This window comes from Nerophis lumbriciformis, linkage group LG37, assembly GCF_033978685.3.
Source record: "Nerophis lumbriciformis linkage group LG37, RoL_Nlum_v2.1, whole genome shotgun sequence".
In the NCBI taxonomy this organism is placed as follows: Eukaryota; Metazoa; Chordata; class Actinopteri; order Syngnathiformes; family Syngnathidae; genus Nerophis; species Nerophis lumbriciformis.
The window spans coordinates 24,180,001-24,204,422 of NC_084584.2; the positions used below are offsets into that span (position 1 = coordinate 24,180,001).

General features: G+C 42.7%; 1 protein-coding gene across 2 annotated transcripts in view; it reads right to left on the reverse strand.

The window, feature by feature from the left end:
* The window catches only part of cpsf1 (cleavage and polyadenylation specific factor 1), a 44,163-nt gene extending 21,301 nt beyond the window's left edge, over positions 1–22,862 (reverse strand). Inside the window, exons 1-15 of one of the 2 annotated variants that reach the window (XM_061931518.2) lie at positions 22,700–22,862; positions 11,294–11,410; positions 10,718–10,887; positions 10,610–10,637; positions 7,737–7,870; positions 7,587–7,667; positions 7,348–7,499; positions 4,435–4,581; positions 4,214–4,353; positions 3,999–4,109; positions 3,835–3,928; positions 3,657–3,744; positions 549–692; positions 436–487; positions 285–358 (exon numbers count right to left, since the gene is read on the reverse strand). In XM_061931518.2, the coding sequence (XP_061787502.1) occupies positions 285–358; positions 436–487; positions 549–692; positions 3,657–3,744; positions 3,835–3,928; positions 3,999–4,109; positions 4,214–4,353; positions 4,435–4,581; positions 7,348–7,499; positions 7,587–7,667; positions 7,737–7,870; positions 10,610–10,637; positions 10,718–10,861 (1,389 nt within the window). In that variant the 5' untranslated portion in view covers positions 10,862–10,887; positions 11,294–11,410; positions 22,700–22,862. The remainder of the gene's footprint in view (positions 1–284; positions 359–435; positions 488–548; positions 693–3,656; positions 3,745–3,834; positions 3,929–3,998; positions 4,110–4,213; positions 4,354–4,434; positions 4,582–7,347; positions 7,500–7,586; positions 7,668–7,736; positions 7,871–10,609; positions 10,638–10,717; positions 10,888–11,293; positions 11,411–22,699) is intronic. The other variant, XM_061931519.2, reaches the window with a different exon arrangement.
* Positions 22,863–24,422: the final 1,560 nt, after the last annotated feature.

Sequence of the window (24,422 nt, forward strand, 5' to 3'; positions counted from 1 at the left end):
AGAGTTAAGAGCTCCGTCACAGAACCAATTAAGCTCGAAAGTTGAGATACTATTGTACGAGGTAAACAAACTACATCATCAAACGATCATGAAAAGTTGAATAGTTTTTGATTCTGTTAATTTTGGTATTTTGCACATAAACTAAAATCAATGAAAAATTATTTTCCAATGTAATAATATTACTTCAAAACACACATCAAATCCCATTAAACCACGACCCCCAAGCAAGTTGTATCTCCCCGCGACATCCGGAATTAAAATTCCATCCATGCATGTTCTTTCACCTCAAATGAGTATGTGGCCAGCTGGGTGCCTGACTGGGCCTCGCTTCCGTACACTTCAATCTCGTCCACTTCATCTATTAAAGTGGGCAAAGAAGCACAGCAATGAAACAAACCTGACGTGAAAAAAACTAGAGCACATTTGCAAACATACCAGTCCAGTTAGTGGAGGATTCGACTCTCTTCTTTTTGCTCGGCGGCTCCTCCTGGAAACCATTGACTGTTCAGTAAAACGACAACCGGACACAAATGGTCACACATGCTCACCTGTTTGTCTTTGTCCTTTTCATTGTCCTGCTTTTCTTTCACCTCGTCCGGCGATGTCTCCTGCAGCTTCTCCGTGTACTTCAGCAGCAAGGAGTTACCGAGGCGGGACCCGAGGAAGAGATAGCCAGGCTCCATGGTGGTCATCTGAGGTGGAAAACGTGCAAACATATGAAGGAAGGACTGCCTCGGCTAAAACGTAGTCCTGTCAAGCGATTAGAGATGTAACGATATATAAAAATTTCATATCACGGTTATCATGACCAAAATAATCATGGTTATCATTATCATCGCAATAAGTACTTATACACACACATTGAAATCTTTTGACAAAGTTATTTTTTTAATAATTTAAATAAATAAAATACATGGTTAGAAAACCCACTATTTTGTATGCTTTGTATTTCTTCACTGATAAGTGATTTAGTCTTAGTACCGGTACATTAAATGGCAAAGCATTTATTGTTTTCTTTATTGTCTTGTACTGTAGAACTTTAAGATGTATTCAAATGGAAAAGTGCGTTAACAAACAAAATCCATTATTATTATTCATTACTTCTGGCGGGCGTCCTATTCTGTTCAGCGGTCCGTAAAAAGACCTCAATCTCGTATCGCTCTGAGTATAGAGCGATCACTCTGTTCTAAGAGAGCAGAGCTTGCAGGTTCAATGTACCCAATTGAATATCTTAGTTGCTCAGACAGCAATGGGTTTATATAAGTTTAGATTAGGGGTATGTTGTTTCTTAATGGAGAATGACATTAATGTGTCTTGTTTTCATGTAAGCATTTAAGCTACCAAGATGGCGCCAGTCAGTATGTAAATTGATCAAAGTGCCCTTATCAACCACGGTTTTTCCATCATTTTAATTTAAAACAGTAATACTAACCGTCTGGAGATTTACCACAGTTATCATTAACATATTTAAATCCCTACAAGCAATAAAAAAAAAAAACTGATTCATTCATTATGATCTGTACCGTATTTTTCGGATTATAAATCGCAGTTTTTTTTCATAGTTTGGCCCGGGGTGCGATTTATATTCTGGAGCGACTTGTGTGAAATTATTAACACATTACCGTAAAATATCAAATAATACTAATGCGCCATGTAGGGCTGCAACAACTAATCGATTAAATCGATTAAAATCAATTATAAAAATAGTTGGCGATTAATTTAGTCATCGATTCGTTTTTTTTGTTTTTTTTTAATAAACCTTTATTTATAAACTGCAACATGTACAAACAGCTGAGAAACAATAATCAAAATAAGTATGGTGCCAGTATGCTGGTTTTTTTCAATAAAATACTGGAAAGGATAGAAATGTAGTTTGTCTCTTTTATCTGATTATTAATCAATTAATCGAAGTAATAATCGACAGATTAATCGGTTATCAAATTAATCATTAGTTGCAGCCCGAGCGCCATGCACATTTTCTGGATGTCATTGGATGGATCGACAAAGCATGGGCTTCAAAACCATCCTGTCCGGATTCAGAAAGGCTGGAATAATTGGAACTGCAACTGACGATGACTCTGACGTAAGCGACGTACCGATAGAAGAGGAAGCGGTGCATTGTCTACCTTTGGAGTTGGCAGAGTTGTTTAGAAGCGACACCGAGGAAGAACATTTCATCGGATTTAGCGATTAAGAGTGACAGATTGTTTGGTAAATGTATAGCATGTTCTATATGTTATAGTTATTTGAATGACTCTTACCGTAATATGTTACGTTAACATACCAGACACGTTCTCAGTTGGTTATTTATGAGTCATATAACGTACACTTATTCAGCCTGTTGTTCACTATTCTTTATTTATTTTAAATTGCCTTTCAAATGTCTATTCTTGGTGTTGGATTTTATCAAATAAATTTCCCCCAAAAATGCGATTTATACTCTAGTGCGACTTATATATGTTTTTTTTAGAGATGTCCGATAATATCGGCCTGCCGATATTATCGGCTGATAAATGCGTTAAAATGTAAAATCGGAAATTATCGGTATCGTTTTTTTTTATTATCGGTATCGTTTTTTTTGTGGTTTTTTTTAATTAAATCAACATAAAAAACACAAGATACACTTACAATTAGTGCACCAACCCAAAAAACCTCCCTCCTCCATTCACACTCATTCACACAAAAGGGTTGTTTCTGTTATTAATATTCTGGTTCCTACATTATATATCAATATATATCAATACAGTCTGCAAGGGATACAGTCCGTAAGCACACATGATTGTGCGTGCTGCTGGTCCACTAATAGTACCGGTACTAACCTTTAACAGTTAATTTTACTCATTTTCATTAATTACTAGTTTCTATGTAACTGTTTTTATATTGTTTTGCTTTCTTTTTTATTCAAGAAAATGTTTGTAATTTATTTATCTTATTTTATTGTATTAATTTTTTTTTAAAGTACCTTATCTTCACCATACCTGGTTGTCCAAATTAGGCATAATAATGTGTTAATTCCACGACTGTATATATCGGTTGATATCGGTATCGGTAATTAAAGAGTTGGACAATATCGGAATATCGGATATCGGCAAAAAGCCATTATCGGACATCCCTAGTTTTTTCCCTTCTTTTTATGCATTTTCGGCCGGTGCGATTTATACTCCGGGGCGATTTATAATCCGAAAAATACGGTAATTAAATACTCTTTTTACCTAAAAAAATGCTAAAAAAAATATCCATAAATTATCTGCAGATTTGTTGGTTCAGTGTGTTGGAGGTTTTATCATAATGGTTTGGCTCAGGGGATGTTGTCGTGAGTTTGTGAAGCTCTTTGGGGCATTTGTAATTAATGGCTATATAAATAAACTTTTATTATTATTTATTATTATTTAGTGTGCGAATGTGAGTGTTGTCTATCTGTGTTAGCTCTGAGATGAGGTGACGACTTGTCCAGGGTGTACCCCGCCTTCTGCCCGAGTGCAGCTGGGGTAGGCTCCAGCCCCACTGGACCCCAGAGGGGGAAAGCGATAGAAAACGTATGGATGGATGATTGATTAATTAAAAGCGCAGGGTTTAAAGTGTGGGGAAATAAGTAGCGGCTAATAGTCCGGAAATTACGGCATTTGATACAAATAAAGACTGCTTAAAAAGTTTACACAGGTTGTGAGGACGCTGGCGGCTGCTTTGTCAAAGTGGAAGTCTCGGACACTCCTCATGCCGTCGGTGATGAGGGTCAAAACATAACTATGGCAAAAAAAGAGACAGGGAAAGACATTTATAACTGCATCGTGATATAAGAGCTGAGCCGAAGTAATAATAACAGCGAGCACTCACATCTCTCCCCCCTTCAGAGAGATAACCATCTTGTCATGGGAAATAAAGTCAGACTGGGAGCAGTCCAGGGTAATCTTCACCTCCTCTTGTTCGCCTGAGAAAGCCAAAACATGTTACACAGGCAAAATGTAAGGTAAGACGTGTGCGTTCACTTTTGTGCTCACGCAGAGGGAATGCTGTGGTCCCGTTTGTTTGGGAATTAAGAGACACTCCGTACGGTGGAACACTCTGGTTCAGGTACAACAAGGAGTTCACAGCGAAGACCACCACACCACCTGTGGAGATAGGTGGGGAGTAAAATGAAAATACAAAACAAAAATGACCACACAGGAAACAAACAAAATACAGCAGTGATTCTGAAGATAAGAAGGATGCTCACCAATGGGCTTGGGAACGGCCATGACTTGCGAGCAGTCAAACGGCAGGTTGTTCAGCGACCAGATGACAGGGTGAACTTTCTGCATGATGTTGAGAGAGATGGCGACAATGCTGCACGTGTCCTGCCGCACGGCCACACGCCTGGGAGGGAGGAGATAGAAGAACGTGACATAAATTGTTTTATCTAAAAGTGAGGAATTGAGCAGGGTGCAGGGGACAGACCCAGGCCACGTCTGGTTAGGCTCAAACAGGATGAGTAACGTAGACTCGTAGTAGCCGTGGAGGAACTTCATGTCGATGATGTTGAGCAGCTTCTCGTCCAGTTCGCGGACGTCGATGATGTAACTCGGCAGGAAGCTGGATTTGGGACTGCAGGAAAGTACACAAAACAGTATCTCACAGTTAGGCAAGTATTTTCATTGCAGTAAATCTTCCCACGGTGACATTTTTAAATAAATTAAACTTAGATATTTGCATGTTCTCCCCGTGACTGCGTGGGTTCCCTCCGGGTACCCCGGCTTCCTCCCACCTCCAAAGACATGCACCTGGGGATAGGATGACTGGCAACACTAAACTGGTCCTAGTGTGTGAATGTGAGTGTGAATGTTGTCTGTCTATCTGTGTTAGCGACTTGTCCAGGTTGTACCCCGCCTTCCGCCCGATTGAAGCTGAAATAGGCTCCAGCGCCCCCCGCAACCCCGAAGGGAATAAGCGGTAGAAAATGGATGGATGGATTTTAGAGTAAGGTTGCACAATATAGACGATTTAAATGATACAAATGTGTCTGACCATATAACTGCACTTACATCCAGACAATGCATATTGATGACAAACTAGCTGTGTCCTACAAATTTGACAGCGGCACGAATATGGCAAGGTGGGGCCTAAAAACTGACAGCCGGTGTGATCATGTCAAAAAACAATGCCCTTTAAACCAGGTCCACGTCACAAACAAAGACCTGAAAAAAGCCACACCATTGGCGAAGACTTGGCTCTCTGTCTGGGCAGATAAGATATGATTATTTAAATATTTTATTGATACTGTTACACCACCATCCTGTGTTTTTGTCTGATTATAAATGTAACCAAAATTGAATCATTTAATTATCATAACAATTGAAGGTATCAGCATTGGTATGGCCAATACAGCCACTGTAACTACTTGGTATTGAATCGATACCCAATTTTGGAGTATTGCCAAAACTAACTAAGTATCCAAACAACAGAAAAATAAAAGCTTATTACATTTCACTAGAAGTGTAGATAGAACCATATTACAACAGAAAGTAACCAGATATTAACAGAAGTCGATTACGAGTAATAATAGTTTTGTAAAAACAATATACCGTATTTTTCGGATTATAAGTCGCTCCAGAGTATACGTCGCACCGGCCGAAAATGCATAATAAAGAAGGAAAAAAACATATGTACGTCGCACTCGAGTATAAGTCGCATTTTTGGGGGAAATTTATTTGATAAAACCCAACACCAAGAAAGGCAATTTAAAATAAATAAAGAATAGTGAGCAACAGGCTGAATAAGTGTACGTTCCATCCCATCCATTTTCTACCGCTTATTCCCTTTTGGGGTCGCTGGAGCCTATCTCAGCTACAATCGTGCGGAAAGCGTTTACACCCTGGACAAGTCGCCACCTCATCGCCAACACAGATAGACAGACAACATTCACACTCACATCCACACACTAGGGCCAATTTAGTGTTACCAATCAACCTATCCCCAGGTGCATGTTTTTGGAAGTGGGAGGAAGCCGGAGTACCCGGAGGGAACCCACGCAGTCACGGGGAGAACATGCAAACTCCACACAGAAAGTTCCCGAGCCCGGGATTAAACCCAAGACTACATAGGACCTTCGTATTGTGAGGCAGATGCACTAACCCCTCTTCCACCATGCTGCCCTTAAGTGTACGTTATATGAGGCATAAATAACCAACTGAGAACGTGCCTGGTATGTTAACGTAACATATTATGGTAAGAGTCATTCAAATAACTATAACATATAGAACATGCTATACGTTTACCAAACAATCTGTCACTCCTGATCGCTAAATCCCATGAAATCTTCTTCCTCGTTGTCGCTCCTGGTATGCGCCGCTAGTGTCCTTTCTTTCTGCTGCTCGATCGCCGTTTTATGCTGCATATTTCACTACGTCCAGCTTGTAATAAATGGGTTGTACTTGTATAGCGCTTTTCTACCTTCAAGGTACTCAAAGCGCTTTGACACTACTTCCACATTTACCCATTCACACACACATTCACACACTGATGGAGGGAGCTGCCATGCAAGGCGCTAACCAGCACCCATCAGGAGCAAGGGTGAAGTGTCTTGCTCAGGACACAACGGACATGACGAGGTTGGTACTAGGTGGGGATTGAACCAGGGACACTCGGGTCGCGCACGGCCATTCTTCCACTGCGCCACGCCGTCCCTAATCTGCAGTATATGATTTCCTTTTCGGTGCCATTTTTGTTCAGCCCTTCTCAGTTTTTATAAGTTACCGCCATTGTTGAAATGATCCATTTTAATAGCTACGGCAGTAGCATATAGCATATAGCAGTTAGCATCCCATGACCCACAATACACTTCTGCCATGACCCTCCTCCGCCGAATTCTTATTGGTTGACGTGTATGTGACGATTGCTGACGTGTATGTGACGATTGCTGACATTTGCTTCGTCTCTTCCGTGAATTAGATAAATAATATTATTTGTTATTTTACGGTAAGGTGTTAATAATTTCACACATAAATCGCACCCACGGCCAAACTATGAAAAAAACTGCGACTTATAATCCGAAAAATACGGTAACCAGAAAATAATATAACCGGAAATGAAGTAATATGTTACCGCATACGTCAGTAGCCAAATTAGGAGCCTTAGTAACCCGCTTTGCCATCCCTACTTTAGAGCAGTCAGTGTATAGTTTTAATGGCAGTATGCAAATAAAGTACTATCTATCTATCTATCTATCTATCTATCTATTTACACTCCACTGAAAATAACCAACAGAAATCTAGCATGGTGGAGGTTGTGTAGTGACCTGGGTCTGCATGAATGCTGCGCTTCACAGATCACTTAGTTTCATTTCCATAGTAATGTACTTTTTAGGTCACTCACCCGTCTCCGACCCCACCCTCCTGTTCATCGGTTAGCGTGTCTTTCCGGAAGGGCAGCACCACCAGTTGGGTGCCGTAAATGAGCATCACTGCACAGCGATTCTCCGGATCCACACGGACAATAGGAATGTGTACGTTCTGTACAAAGCCATCCTGCAATTTCAAAATAGAGTCATCAGGTGGCTGTCAGTGTGTCCAAATATAAGTGGATTGTATGTTTCGTTGTGATATTGTACTTACTCGGAGTTCGGGCTCCTCAAAGTAGTGCATGGACAGCGTCTTGAGGTCGTGTGTCCCCGGGTCGTACTCCACCACAGACAGCTGATGAGAGAACACGGAAAAATGTTGAGAAATCCAAATAATTTTCAATGATCTTCTTTCTGCTCAGACCTTGCCATCTTTAAAGCTAAGGAGTAGCGCATCCCTGCTGGCTCCTACGAGCTGCACGCTGGCCATGGACATGACGTTACCAAAGAGCGAAAAGCTGGCCACCTGCTCCAGCTTCTCCTTGCGAGCTTTGCCATCTAAAACAAAAACAAAAGGAGAGTAGGAATGGCCATCGAATTCGGCACTTTTATAGGCGATATGGCCTTTTATTAATATCTCGATAATTTTAGGCCATGTCACGATACACGATATATATCTCGATATTTTGCCTTAGCCTTGAATGAACACTTGATGCAGATAATCACAGCAGTATGATGATTCTATGTGTCTACATTAAAACATCTTTGTTCATACTGCATTCATATATGCTTATTTTAAACTTTCATGCAGAGAGGGAAATCACAACTAAGTTAATTTACCAAAACTGTATTTATTAAACAGTTATTAAGCAGTGGCACAAACATTCATGTCATTTCCAAAACAGAAAGTGCAAGATTGTCAGAGACATTTTAAAACAAGCTATTAATGCAATTTTGTGCATGATGTCACTAAGATGACATATCAAAACAACACTTAATTAAAGTGCACTTTTTGCACAGAACGCCACTACAATAGTTAAAAACAAATAAAGTGCACTTTTGTGCATGATGTCACACAAGATATTTCAATAACTGTCAAATAAAAATGAGCTGCATAATAGGAAATCAAATAGTGTATGTCCTTCGCTATGTGGTAGGTTCCTGCGGACCATACTTGCCAACCTTGAGACCCCCGATTTCTGGAGGTGGGGGGCGTGGTCGCGGGTGGAGTATATTTACAGCTAGAATTCACCAAGTCAAGTATTTCATACATGTATATATATATATATATATATATATTGCAAACAAAATTGTGTTTAGATAATTGATACTTCAAACTTGCATAAATAAATCTTAAGGAATATAACATAACTTGGCTTCTGAGAGCTTCAAAATGTAATGAATAAAATGCTAAAGTTGTTCATAAACAAGCAATTATTTTAATAATTAAATATGGTCATTTTAAATGAATTAATGTGATCATTTAAAATACATGATTTCAAATATGTTTATTTTAATGTATAATTCTATGGCTGGATGTAATAAGGAGTCCGAAAAAATACAATTAATTTTGATGTTTTTAGCAAAATATAGTAAAATGTATTTAGTTGTTTTTTTTAATTAATAAATATATTTATTTTTAGGTAAGATAAACGTAATAATACAATTTATCTCTAGTCTGGATGATTTAGGTCTTGTCATCCTGTTGTCCTCCCGTCTCTTCCCCAAGGATGGCCCCATGATCTGGGCAAACGCCTGGAGATGCCCTACGTCAACAACACGGTCGGCGGCCTGTCGGTGCGCAGCTCGTACATCGCCGCCCTCTACTTCACCCTCAGGAGCCTGACCAGCGTCGGCTTTGGCAACGTGTGCGCCAACACGGACGCCGAGAAGATCTTCTCCATCTGCACCATGCTCATCGGCGGTATGCCGGACGCCTCGTATGGAATAACGTGATTGAGCAGGCACGCTGTTTGTATCGTGGGAAAGCGGACATGAAAAAAAGCTATCCTCACTCAGGTCCGCATGGAGCTGGAGGGGGCGTGGCCTCCAGCTCCGGCTGAAAATCGGGAGATTTGTCCCGGGAGGTTTTCGGAAGAGGTGCTGAATTTCGGGAGTCTCCCGGAAAATTCGAGAGGGTTGGCAAGTATGCTGCAGACGTTATCTCCTTCTATTGTTGACTATTTTTTTTATACGGTGTTGATGTGGAAATAGTTGCTTCGGCATTTTGTTAGTGTGGCACCGAACGGAGATGTTGACATTAGGAGTTTCAAGCACTCCTTATTCTCTAGCGAGTGACTTTTCAAATTATGCTACATTAGCAGTGGTGCTACTTTTTGTAGCAACGCTTTTGCCGCATAATTGTTCAACATATTACCGCTTGAAGCCAAACCACCGCCAGACGATGGACCCCGTGCTGTTTTTCTTGGGAATTAATTATTCCTTTATTTGTTAACAGATTCGCACCTTCTCTCTCTCGTATTACCACCCGCATATTCGAGAACATATACTCGAATATCACGATAGTCATTTTCTATATCGCACAGAGACAAATCCGCGATATATCGAGTATAATGCCCAGCCCTACTGCAGACTAAACATCGGCTTGCGTAAACAATCACCCAAGCAGCACTGAGGGTGGACTCAGCCATACTCCCTCCATGTAATGTTGTATTTTTCAACACCAACAAAGCAAGTGTGCTTGGTGGAAAACGCTCTAACATAAAGTATGGCTCCACTCTTCCAAAATGTGCGAGCTTGATGCTAATTTACATTGGATTTGCCATAAACAGGCATTAGCGATTTTACATGGCAATTTTAACGCATCCAAATTTGGTAATAAAAACTACAACAATGATGAATGTTACAACCAAACAGTTGGTGTGTAATAAGCACCATACTTACAGTATAAACAGTTTGTAGGGTGCAACATAACACAATCAGCTTCCTGGAAAAAGCTACTTCCTAGTTAAGACAACATACCTTAGATAGTCTATACAGTACTGCCATCTAATGTCTTGAATGTGCAATTGTATTGCAAATGAGATTCATATGTGTAAGAAAATAAGATATAACGACTGGACATCAGTTGCCATAATTAGCTAATCTTTAAATGTTACATTAAAAAACAACCATCATCATCAAACAATCAACATTTATTACCCCACAAAAGTACCGAAAATTGGTACTGGGAATTGGTATCGTATGTGTTCAAATATTAAAAGGTACCAATCCCTACAGGAGAGGGTGCCCACAAATGAACTTAGACTAAGGTACAACAACCATATTCAAACATACCTGAGGGCTTGTCGGACTTCGATGTACTCTGAAACATATGTGTCATGTTAAAGGCGGCTTCTCGTTGACTGTTTTTTGTTGTTGTTGATGAACTGACAGTGCAAATACCTCCACATCGTGGATAATCCTGTAGACAAACACCTGTGACGTCCCGGCGACAACTAGATTCTTCTCCTTGTTGGAAATGAAGTTGCAGTAGACGGAGAACTCCACAGAGGTGGGCGTGTGGGCTTGCCTGTGCACCGCATACATCTCAGCAGGCTGCCCTCACCTTCAGACTGCAAAACACATCACATCTTGCAGGCCATGTGCATACGTTCACATATAAACGATAGAAGCATTTAACATGAGGCAACCCAGGTAGGTACGAATGTTTGTCGCTGGCTGGATATCTGCAGTGGTAGCTCAGAGCGGTTTCACGCTTGATCATGCCGAAGTGTTGTTTTCATCACCACTACTTATGATGTAGAACACACATCCTAGTTTATACAGAATATCGACATTTTCGGATTGGACAATCACCTGCGTCACAAAGCTTGGCGAGAAAAATGTTATTTTAACACCTATTATAGTATAAGTTATACATTTATCTGTGAGTCTGCCAAATATATTTTCAAATTGATCGATTCTAACTCTGATTTTTTTTGACCCGCCGAGTGCCTGGCTGTTTGTTTTGTGACTCACCTCAATGGTCTCACCCCAGCTTACATCAAAGATCTCCTGGACCAACCTACCAGCTCCAGGCTTGGTCGTTGCCTTAGATCTGACAACCAGATGACCCTGAAGGTCCAACGGTCAAACCTAAAGACAAAGGGAGACCGTGCTTTCTCAGTGATGGCACCCAGGCTATGGAATAAGCTCCCTCTGAATACCATATTTTTCGGACTATAAGTCAGTTTTTTTTCATAGTTTGGCCGGGAGTGCGACTTATATTCAGGAGCGACTTATGTATGAAATTATTAACACATTACCGTAAAATATCAAATAATATTATTTAGCTCATTCACGTAAGAGACTAGACGTATAAGATTTCATGGGATTTAGCGATTAGGAGTGACAGATTGTTTGGTAAACGTATAGCATGTTCTATATGTTATAGTTATTTGAATGACTCTTACCATAATATGCTACGTTTACATACCAGGCACGTTTTCAGTTGGTTATTTATGCCAGTGTTTTTCAACCACTGTGCCGCGGCACATCAGTGTGCTGTGAGATACAGTCTGGTGTGCCGTGGGAGATGATCTAATTTCACCTATATGGGTTGAAAATATTTTTTGCAAACCAGTAATTATAATCCGCAAATAATGTGCCGTTGTTGAGTGTCTGTACTGTCTATAAATCGGCAGAGTAACCGTGTAATACTCTTCCATATCAGTAGGTGGCAGCAGGTAGCTAATTGCTTTGTAGATGTCGGAAACAGCGGGAGGCAGTGTGAAGGTAAAAAGACGTCTAATGCTTAAACCAAAAATAAACAAAAGGTGAGTGCCCTTAAGAAAAGGCATTAAAGCTTAGGGAAGGTTATGCAGAACAAAACTAAAGCTGAACTGGCTACAAAGTAAACAAAAACAGAATGCTGGACAACAGCAAAGACTTACTGTGGAGCAAAGACGGTGTCTGCAATGTACATCCGAACATGACATGACAATCAACAATGTCCCCACAAAGAAGGATAAAAACAACCAAAATATTCTTGTTTGCTAAAACAAAGTAGATGCGGGGAATATCGCTCGAAGGAAGACATGAAACTGCTACTGGAAAATACTAAAAAAGAGAAAAAGCCACCAAAATAGGAGCGCAAGACAAGAACTAAAACACTACAAACAGGAAAACAGCAAAAAAGTCAAAATAAGTCAGGGTGTGATGTGACAGGTGGTGACAGTACACCTACTTTGAGACAAGAGCTATATTGGTGCATGCTTGGTTATGCTTTAAAGTCATATCCAATAATTGTGACGACGACGTTTTATTGTCTACTGAGTTTGATTTCTTAATCATTTCTGCTGATAGTGTGCCTCCGCATTTTTTCAACGCAAAAAAATGTGCCTTGGCTCAAAAAAGGTTGAAAAACACTGATTTATGCGTCATAAAACGTACACTTATTCAGCCTGTTGCTCACTATTCTTTATTTATTTTAAATTGCCTTTTAAATGTCTATTCTTGGTGTTGGGTTTTATCTAATACATTTCCCCAAAAAATGCGACTTATACTCCAGTGCGACTTATATATGTTTTTTTTTCCTTCTTTATTATGCATTTTCGGCCGGTGCGACTTATACTCCGGAGCGACTTATACTCCGAAAAATACGGTATCAAGTCCGCCACCACTCTGGACTCTTTTTAGAGCACAGGTTAAAACTCCCCTCTTTACCGCAGATGACTTTTGATTTTTGTGTTCATTGTGAGTCTTAAATGTTTATTTTAGATTCCTTTGTGTGTCTCAGTCTCTGTTTCTGTTTTTTTTGTTTCTCTACTCGGGCTGTGCCCCGGGTTGATGTAACAATTGGTTGGGGGGGGCGCATAATAAATGAAAATAAAATAACATAACATAACACCTTTATACGGGATGCGATACGACGCCGCCATGGCAGCGGACTTTTTCAGTTTCCATTCAGGTCTTTGTGTCGGTTTCCACCACGTGCGAAACACAGCTAAATATACGCAGTATAACGATTTTTGTTTCATCTGACATCAAATGGACAGAGATAAGACCCTCTGGAGGAAAGTTCTGTGGTCAGATTAAACAAAAATTGAGCTGTTTGGCCACAATACCCAGCAATATGTTTGGAGGAGAAAAGGTAGGCCTTTAATCACACGAACACCATTCCTACCGTCAAGCATGGTGATGGTAGCATTATGCTCTGGGCCTGTTTCGCTGCCAATGGAACTGGTGCTTTACGGAGTGTAAATGGGTCAATAAAAAAGGAGGATTACCTCCAAATTCTTCATGACAACATAAAATCATCAGCCCGGAGGTTGGGTCTTGCGCGCAGTTGGGTGTTCATAAAAGAACCAAACTTCATGAATGTTTTTTGTGACCAACAAGTACACTATATTGCCAAAAGTATTTGGCCACCTGCCTTTACTCACATATGAACTTGAAGCGCCATCCCATGGAATTGTCCAAAAATGTTTTGGTATCCTGGAGCATTCAAAGTTCCTTTCACTGGAACTAAGGGGCCAAGCCCAACTCCTGAAAAACCAACCCCACACCATAATTCCTCCTCCACCGAATTTCACACTCGGCACAATGCAGTCCGAAATGTAGCGTTCTCATGGCAACCTCCAAAGCCAGACTGGTCCATCAGATTGCCAGATGGAAAAGTGTGATTCATCACTCCAGAGAAGGCATGCCCACTGCTCTAGAGTCCAGTGGCGACGTGCTTTACACCACTGCCTCCAACGCTTTGCATTGGACTGTATGGCTTAGACACAGCTGCTCGGCCATGGAAACTCATTCCATGAAGCTCTCTGTGTACCGTGCGTGGGCTAATTGGAGGGTCACATGAAGTTTGGAGCTCTGTAGCAACTGACTGTGCATAAAGTCTTTGCACTGTGCGCTTCAGCATCCGCTGACCCCTTTCTGTCAGTTTACGTGGCCTAACACTTGGTGGCTGACTTGCTGTTGTTCCCAAACTCTTCACTTTTCTTATAATAAAGTTGACTTTGGAATATTTAGGAGCGAGGAAATTTCACGACTAGATTTGTTGAACACGTGGCATCCTAGGGCTGGGCGATATATCGATATATCGCGGTGTTGTCTCTGTGCGATATACAAAATGACTACCGGTATATCGTGATATTCGAGTATATGTTCTCACACAGTTGCTTTTAGCTGCGGGCATTACACTGCATGCGTTTCCCACTCTTTCTTGTCTCTCCTCACACAGACTTAAACAAGCGCACCTTCTTACATACGTCACGCGTGCAAAGTAGCTACATGGGTAACATTAGCTGTGATGCTAACTGTGCGATGCGAGTGGTAATACGAGAGAGAGAGAAGGTGCCAATCTGGTAACAAATGAAGGAATAATTAATTCCCAAGAAAAACAGCACGGGGTGCATCGTCTGGCGGTGGTTTGGCTTCTAGCGGGAATATGTTGAACAATTACGCGGCAAAAGCGTTGCTACAAAAAGTAGCAGCACTGCTATTTGATTTCCTATTATGCAGCTCATTTATATTTGACACTTATTGAAATATCTTGTGACATCATGCACAAAAGTGCACTTTATTTGTTTTTAACTATTGTAGTGGTGTTCTGTACAAAAAGTGCACTTTAATTTAGTTTTGTTTTGATTTGTCATCTTAGTGACATCATACACAAAAGTGCACTCATAGCTTGTTTTAAAATGTCTCTGACAATCTTGCACTTTCTGTTTGGAAATGACATGAATGTTTGTGCCACTGCTTAATAACTGTTTAATAAATACAGTTTTGCTAAATTGACTTAGTTGTGATTTCCCTCTCGGCATGAAAGTTTAAAATGAGCATATATTAATGCAGTATGAAGAAGAATGTTTTAATGTAGACACATAGAATCATCATACTGTAGGGGTGTAACGGTACGTGTATTTGTATTGAACCGTTTCGGTACAGGCGTTCCGGTTCAGTTGGGAGGTGTACCGAACGAGTTTCCACACAGACATATTAAGCAGCGTAACACACATTGTGTAAACAATGCACACCGAGGCACAACACACGGCATGCTGATTGATTGAAACTTGTATTAGTAGATTGCACAGTACAGTACATATTCCGTACAATTGACCACTAAATGGTAACACACGAATACGTTTTTCAACTTGTTTAAGTCGGGGTCAACGTTAATTAATTCATGGTAGCACATGCTAGCAGCTAACAGGCTACGATAGACTGACCATACGTCCTCTTTTCACCGGACATGTCCTCTTTTGTGGAGCTGTCAGGGCGGAGTTTCTTAAATGCCTCAAATGTCCGGCATTTTGAGTTAGGGTTGCGTGTATTTTCAATGTACATTCAGGGTTAAGAAGGGGCTAAAAACAAAACAAAGTGTGCATGCAGCAGCATTCGTGAGGGAGGGGCAGAGACAGAGAGAGCGAGAGAGTTATGATAAACGCGCATGCGTCGCCAGGCTCTGCTTTTTATCCATAGATTTATCAGATTTAAATTTTTATTATCTTTCTCAGGGGTGTCAAAAGTGTGCCCTGGAGGCCATTTGTGGCCCACAGCTAATGTTTTAAAGGCCCACGGCACATTCTAAAAATACTATTAAAATAAACAAAAACATAACAAAAGTGAAATAAAAAAGCTTAAAGGTTAAATGTAATTTAGAAAAGTTGCAATGTTGACGAATAAAACATAGCTGGTTTTTTTTCTTTCAAACTGTTCATTGCTCAAAACATAATCCATCCATCCATCCATCTTCTTCCGCTTATCCGAGGTCGTGTCGCGGGGGCAGCAGCTTAAGCAGGGAAGCCCAGACTTCCCTCTCCCCAGCCACTTCGTCCAGCTCCTCCCGGGGGATCCCGAGGCGTTCCCAGGCCAGCCGGGAGAGATAGTCTTCCCAACGTGTCCTGGGTCTTCCCCGTGGCCTCCTACCGGTCGGACGTGCCCGAAACACCTTCCTAGGGAGGCGTTCGGGTGGCATCCTGACCAGATGCCCGAACCACCTCATCTGGCTCCTCTCGATGTGGAGGAGCAGCGGCTTTACTTTGAGCTCCTCCCGGATGACAGAGCTTCTCACCCTATCTCTAAGGGAGAGCCCCGCCACCCGGCAGAGGAAACTCATTTCGGCCGCTTGTACCCGTGATCTTGTCCTTTCGGTCATGACCCAAAGCTCATGACCATAGGTGAGGATGGGAACGTAGATCGACCGGTAAATCGAGAGCTTTGCCTTCCGGCTCAGCTCCTTCTTCACTACAACGGATCGATACAGTGTCCGCATTACTGAAGACGCCGCACCGATCCGCCTGTCGATCTCACGATCCACTCTTCCCCCACTCGTGAACAAGACTCCGAGGTACTTGAACTCCTCCACTTGGGGCAAGATCCCCTCCCCAACCCGGAGATGGCACTCCACCCTTTTCCGGGCGAGAACCATGGACTCGGACTTGGAGGTGCTGATTCCCATCCCAGTCGCTTCACACTCGGCTGCGAACCGATCCAGTGAGAGCTGAAGATCTTGGCCGGAGGAAGCCATCAGGACCACATCATCTGCAAATAGCAGAGACCTAATCCTGCAGCCACCAAACCAGATACCCTCAACGCCCTGACTGCGCCTAGAAATTCTGTCCATAAAGGTTATGAACAGAATCGGTGACAAAGGGCAGCCTTGGCGGAGTCCAACCCTCACTGGAAACGTGTCCGACTTACTGCCGGCAATGCGGACCAAGCTCTGACACTGATTATACAGGGAGCGAACTGCCACAATAAGACAGTCCGTTACCCCATACTCTCTGAGCACTCCCCACAGGACTTCCCGGGGTACACGGTCGAATGCCTTCTCCAAGTCCACAAAGCACATGTAGACTGGTTGGGCAAACTCCCATGCACCCTCAAGGACCCTGCCGAGAGTATAGAGCTGGTCCACAGTTCCACGACCAGGACGAAAACCACACTGTTCCTCCTGAATCCGAGGTTCGACTATCCGGCGTAGCCTCCTCTCCAGTACACCTGAATAGACTTTACCGGGAAGGCTGAGGAGTGTGATCCCACGATAGTTGGAACACACCCTCCGGTTCCCCTTCTTAAAGAGAGGAACCACCACCCCGGTCTGCCAATCCAGAGGTACCACCCCCGATGTCCACGCGATGTTGCAGAGTCTTGTCAACCAAGACAGCCCCACAACATCCAGAGCCTTAAGGAACTCCGGGCGGGTCTCATCCACCCCCGGGGCCTTGCCACCGAGGAGCTTTTTAACTACCTCGGCAACCTCAGCCCCAGAAATAGGAGAGCCCACCTCAGATTCCACAGGCCCTGCTTCCTCATAGGAAGACGTGCTGGTAGGATTGATGAGGTCTTCGAAGTATTCTCTCCACCGATCCACAACATCCGCAGTCGAGGTCAGCAGAGCACCATCCCCACCATACACGGTGTTGACATTGCACTGCTTCCCCTTCCTGAGGCGGCGGATGGTGGTCCAGAATTGCTTCGAAGCCGTCCGGAAGTCGTTTTCCATGGCTTCCCCGAACTCCTCCCATGTCCGAGTTTTTGCCTCTGCGACCGCTGAAGTCGCAGACCGCTTGGCCTGTCGGTACCTGTCCGCTGCCTCAGGAGTCCTATGAGCCAAAAGAACCCGATAGGACTCCTTCTTCAGCTTGACGGCATCCCTCACCGCCGGTGTCCACCAACGGGTTCTAGGATTACCGCCACGACAAGCACCAACTACCTTGCGGCCACAGCTCCAATCAGCCGCCTCGACAATAGAGGCGCGGAACATGGTCCATTCGGACTCAATGTCCAGCACCTCCCTCGTGACATGTTCAAAGTCGTTCCGGAGGTGGGAATTGAAACTCTCTCTGACAGGAGACTCTGCCAGGCGTTCCCAGCAAACCCTCACAATGCGTTTGGGCCTGCCAGGTCTGTCCGGCATCCTCCCCCACCATCGCAGCCAACTCACCACCAGGTGGTGATCGGTAGAAAGCTCCGCCCCTCTCTTCACCCGAGTGTCCAAAACATGAGGCCGCAAATCCGATGACACAACTACAAAGTCGATCATGGAACCGCGGCCTAGGGTGTCCTGGTGCCAAGTGCACATATGGACACCCTTATGTTTGAACATGGTGTTCGTTATGGACAATCTGTGACGGGCACAAAAGTCCAATAACAAAACACCGCTCGGGTTCAGATCCGGGCAGCCATTCTTCCCAATCACGCCTCTCCAGGTTTCACTGTCGTTGCCAACATGAGCATTGAAGTCCCCCAGTAGCACGAGGGAATCACCCGGGGGAGCACTCTCAAGTACTCCCTCGAGTGAATCCAAAAAGGGTGGGTACTCTGAACTGCGGTTTGGCGCGTAAGCGCAAACCACAGTCAGGACCCGTTCCCCCACCCGAAGGCGGAGGGAAGCTACCCTCTCGTCCACCGGGTTGAACTCCAACGTACAGGCTCTGAGCCGGGGGGAAACAAGAATTGCCACCCCAGCCCGTCGCCTCTCACTGCCGGCAACGCCAGAGTGGAAGAGAGTCCAGCCCCTCTCGAGAGAACTGGTTCCAGAGCCCTTGCTGTGCGTCGAAGTGAGTCCGACTATATCTAGCCGGAACTTCTCCACTTCGCGCACTAGCTCAGGCTCCTTCCCCCCCAGCGAGGTGACGTTCCACGTCCCAAGAGCTAGCTTCTGTAGCCGAGGATCGGACCGCCAAGTGCCCTGCCTTCGGCTGCCGCCCAGCTCACATCGCACCCGACCTCTATGACCCCTGCTATGGGTGGTGAGCCCATTGGAGGGGGGACCCACGTTGCCTCTTCGGGCTGTGCCCGGCCGGGCCCCATGGGGACAGGCCCGGCCACCAGGCGCTCGCCATCGTGCCCCACCTCCGGGCCCGGCTCCAGAGGGGGGCCCCGGTGACCCGCGTCCGGGCGAGGGAAATCTGGGTCCTTGTTTTTTATTATTCATGGAGGTCTTCGAGCTGCTCTTTGTCTGATCCCTCACCTAGGACCAGTTTGTCTTGGGAGACCCTACCAGGGGGCATAAAGCCCCCGGACAACATAGCTCCTAGGATCATTGGGACACGCAAACTCCTCTACCACGTTAAGGTGGCAGCTCAGAGAGGAGTCAAAACATAATATTGAATCAAAATCAATGTTATTACGAATTATTGACCTTTCCATCGAGAGGAGCCAGATGAGGTGGTTCGGGCATCTGGTCAGGATGCCACCCGAACGCCTCCCTAGGGAGGTGTTTAGGGCACGTCCGATCGGAAGGAGGCCACGGGGAAGACCCAGGACACGTTGGGAAGACTATGTCTCCCGGCTGGCCTGGGAACGCCTCGGGATCCCCCGGGAAGAGCTGGACGAAGTGGCTGGGGAGAGGGAAGTCTGGGCTTCCCTGCTTAGGCTGCTACCCCCGCGACCCGACCTCGGATAAGCGGAAGAAGATGGATGGACGGACCTATAATTTAGAAAAAGTTGCAATGTTGACTAATAAAACAACGCTGTTTTATTTATTTCAAACTGTCATTGCTCAAAACATAATATTGAATCAAAATCAATGTTATTATGAATTATTGACCTATCCAAGGTTCCGATTACTTCACATCAAATATTCCACCAAGAAAAATATTTTTGGAGGAAGATTTTGCAAATTTGGTAAATAAATAACCCAAAAATGTATATTTTGTTGTTTTCTTACTGTACCGAAAATGAACCGAACCGTGACCTCTAAACCGAGGTACGCACCGCACCGGAATTTTTGTGTACCGTTACACCCCTAATATATACACATACCGTATTTTTCGGAGTATAAGTTGCACCGGTGTATAAGTCGCACCTGCCGAAAATGCATAATAAAGAAGGCAAAAAACATATATAAGTCGCACTGGAGCCCGGCCAAATTCTGAAAAAAAAACTGCGACTTATAGTCCAAAAAAGACGGTACATATATATTAATTTTCCTGAGGGAACTCTCCTGAAGGAATCAATAAATTACGATCTATCTATCTATATATACACACATATATACATATATGTGTGTACCGTTACACCCCTATCATACTGGTGTGATTATATGCATCAAGTGTTCATTCAAGGCTAAGGCAAAATATCGCGATATATATCGTGTATCGTGACATGGCCCAAAAATATCGAGATATTAATAAAAGGCCATATCGCCCAGCCCTATGGCATCCTGTGACAGTTCCACGCTGGAAATCACTGAGAGCGGCCCATTCTTTCACAAATGTTTTGTAGAAACAGTCTCCATGCCTAAGTGCTTGATTTTATTCACCGGGCCAAGTGATTAGGACACCTGATTCTCATCATTTGGATGGGTGGCCAAATACCCTTGGCAATATAGTGTATGTGCTCCAATCACTCTATCACAAAAAAATGAGTTGTAGAAATGATTGGAAACTCAAGACAGCCATGACATTGTTCTTTACAAGTGTATGTAAACTTTTGACCGCGACTGTGTATGCATAATATACAGTATAGATCAGTGTTTTTCAACCGTTTTTGAGCCTAGGCACATTTTTTGCGTTGAAAAAATGCGGAGGCACACCACCAGCAGAAATCATTAAAAAACAAAACTCAGTTGACAGTAAAAAGTCGTTGTCGTAATTGTTGGATATGACTTTAAAGCATAACCAAGCATGCATCACTATAGCTCTTGTCTCAAAGTAGGTGCACTGTCACCACCTGTCACATCACACCCTGACTTATTTGGACTTTTTTGCCGTTTTCCTGTGTGTAGTGTTTTAGTTCTTGTCTTGCGCTCTTATTTGGTGGCTTTTTCTCTTTTTTTGGGGTATTTTTCTGTAGCAGTTTCATGTCTTCCTTTGAGCGATATTTCCCGCATCTACTTTGTTTTAGCAATTAATAATATTTCAGTTGTTTTTATCCTTTGTGGGGACATTGTTGATTGTCATGTCTTGTTTGGATGTACTTTGTGGACGCCGTCTTTGCTCAACAGTAAGTCTTTGCTGTCGTCCAGCATTCTGTTTTTGTTTACTTTGTAGCCAGTTCAGTTTTAGTTTTGTTCTGCATAGCCTTTCCTAAGCTTCAATGCCTTTTCTTAGGGGCACTCACCTTTTGTTTATTTTTGGTTTAAGCATTAGACACCTTTTTACTTGCACGTTGCCTGCCGCTGTTTCCGACATCTACAAAACAATTAGCTACCGGCTGCCACCTACTGATATGGAAGAGTATTACACGGTTACTCTGCCAAGCTCTAGACAGCACCGACACTCAACAACAACATATCATTTGCAGACTCTAATTACTGGTTTGCAAAAAATATTTTTAACCCAAATAGGTGAAACTAGATAATCTCCCATGGCACACCAGACTGTATCTCACGGCACACTAGTGTGCCGCGGCACAGTGGTTGAAAAACACTGCTTTACTTACATTCTAACTGTCGGCATGCTCTTGTTAGCATCTTTTTTTGGTATTTTCCTGTAGCAGTTTCATGTCTTCCTTTGAGCGATATTTCCCGCATCGACTTTGTTTTAGCAATGAAGAATATTTCAGTTGTTTTTATCCTTCTTTGTGGGGACATTGTTGATTGTCATGTTCGGATGTACATTGTGGACGCCGTCTTTGCTCCACAGCAAGTCTTTGCTGTCGTCCAGCATTCTGTTTTTGTTTACTTTGTAGCCAGTTCAGTTTTAGTTTCGTTCTGCATAGCCTTCCTTTAGCTTCAATGCCTTTTCTTAGGGACACTCACCTTTTGTTTATTTTTGGTTTAAGCATTAGACACAATTTTACCTGCACACTGCCTCCCGCTGTTTCCGACATCTACAAAGCAATTAGCTGCCACCTACTGATATGGAAGAGTATTACACGGTTACCGAGCTCGAGACAGCACCGACACTCAACAACAACACATAATTTGCAGACTATAATTACTGGTTTGCAAAAAATATTTTTAACCCAAATAGGTGAAATTCAACAATCTCTCACGGCCGCAGCACAGTGGTTGAAAAACACTGGTATAGATAACCTACACATACACATGATTGTGGCGCTTAACACGAGGCAACCCACGACTGGAATGGAACTGTGTCATTGAATTAAAAACCTACAACAAAAACTCCGATTTAGCTGTCTAACATTAATTAAATTAATTAATTAAACGGCCGCATTGTACACAACAACAAAAAGACACTTGATGCTAGCAATCAACTGAGCTCCATTCACGTGTGTTAAAGATGCTATACAGGTGTACCGCTATCATTTAACGGCCAACTATTACTCAAATGCACACAATTGTTTGGAGTAGTCGTGACAATGTGTGTGTTTCTGCTCGCCGAGTGGAACTTGTAAAAGGGGGAAAAAACCAACTGAAACTCGACAGTGGAATATAGCGGCGCAGATAGCCGTGCTAAGCTAAGCTAGCATAGCATGCCGCAGACGACTACTTTTTTTTTTTTAATGAATGAAAAAAAGTGGACGTACCTATCTTGAACACACTAGAAAAACAAAGAAGTCCCGCTATTCCTTTTTTCATTCGGCATTTCACACATAAGGAGGTTGCGGACTCTTTAGTAGCCGTGTAAGTGTAATTCCTTGTTATGTTGTTGCTGCAGCTTCTTGTCTTCTTCTTTGGTGTGTGCTCGGCGGCTGTTCGTGCGTTTATGACGCCCCTAGCGTTATTTTTTGGGTATTGCACTGAAGGCTTGACACAGCAGAGCTTTCCAATAGGGGTGCGGGAAAAAATCGATTCGAATTCGAATCGCGATTCTCACGTTGTGCGAGTCAGAATCGAATCTCATTTTTTAAAAATAGATTTTTTGTTTTTTAATTTATTTAATTTATTTATTTTTATTTTTATTTTTTAAATTAATCAATCCAACAAAACAATACAAAGCAATACCATAACAATGCAATCAAATTCCAAAACCAAACCCGACCCAGCAACACTGCAATAAACAGAGCAATTGAGAGGAGACACAAACACGACACAGAACAAACCAAAAGTAGTGAAACAAAAATGAATATTATCAACAACAGTATCAATATTAGTTACAATTTCAAACTTAGCAGTGATTAAAAATCCCTCATCGACATTATCATTAGACATTTATATAAAAAAAAAAGTACAATAGTGTCACAGTGGCTTACACTTGCATCACATCTCATAAGCTTGACAACACACTGTGTCCAATATTTTCACAAAGATAAAATAAGTCATATTTTTGGTTCATTTAATAGTTAAAATAAATTTACATTATTGCAATCAGTTGATAAAACATTGTCCTTTACAATTATAAAAGCTTTTTACAAAAATCTACTACTCTGCTTGCATGTCAGCAGACTGGGGTAGATCCTGCTGAAATCCTATGTATTGAATGAATAGAGAATCCTTTTGAATCAAGAAAATATCGTTTTTGAATCGAGAATCGCGTTGAATCGAAAAAAAAAAATCGATTTTGAATCGAATCGTGACCCCAAGAATCGATATTGAATCGAATCGTGGGACACCCAAAGATTCACAGCCCTACTTTCCAACTCATTCATTACACCAACAAAAATGTCAGGACAGAAAATAATGTACACACCACAGCACTTTATCAATAGATATATTACAATATAGTTCATACACTATATTGCCAAAAGTATTTGGCCACCTGCCTTGACTCACATATGAACTTGAAGTGCCATCCCATTCCTCGCCCATAGGGTTCAATTTATTTTTTTTGATTGATTGAAACTTTTATTAGTAGATTGCACAGTACAGTACATATTCCGTACAATTGACCACTAAATGGTAACACCCGAATAAGTTTTTCAACTTGTTTAAGTCGGGGTCCACGTAAATCAATTCATGGTATATGATGTCCTCTTAGGATAGGATAGGATAGGAGTTTATTGTCATTGCACAAGTACAACGAAACTATGTTTTCAGCACAAACCCGTTCAAGATTAGGCAAACAAACAGTGTACAGGGTTACAGAACAGGAACGCTGATGGGTCGCCACGAGGCGCCCCGTAAAAGATAAGAAAAAGGTAAAACGCTGGGGAAGAAGATGAGTAAAATAATACAATCTAGACTGGGCTCCTAAGGGGGCCTAGTCTGGAGTGGGAAAAAAACTCCATGCCATGCACACATAAACATGTTACATTTAATCACGACAACTCGCAACAGAGGGGCGGGGAGTTGGGCCCTGGAGGTCGACTG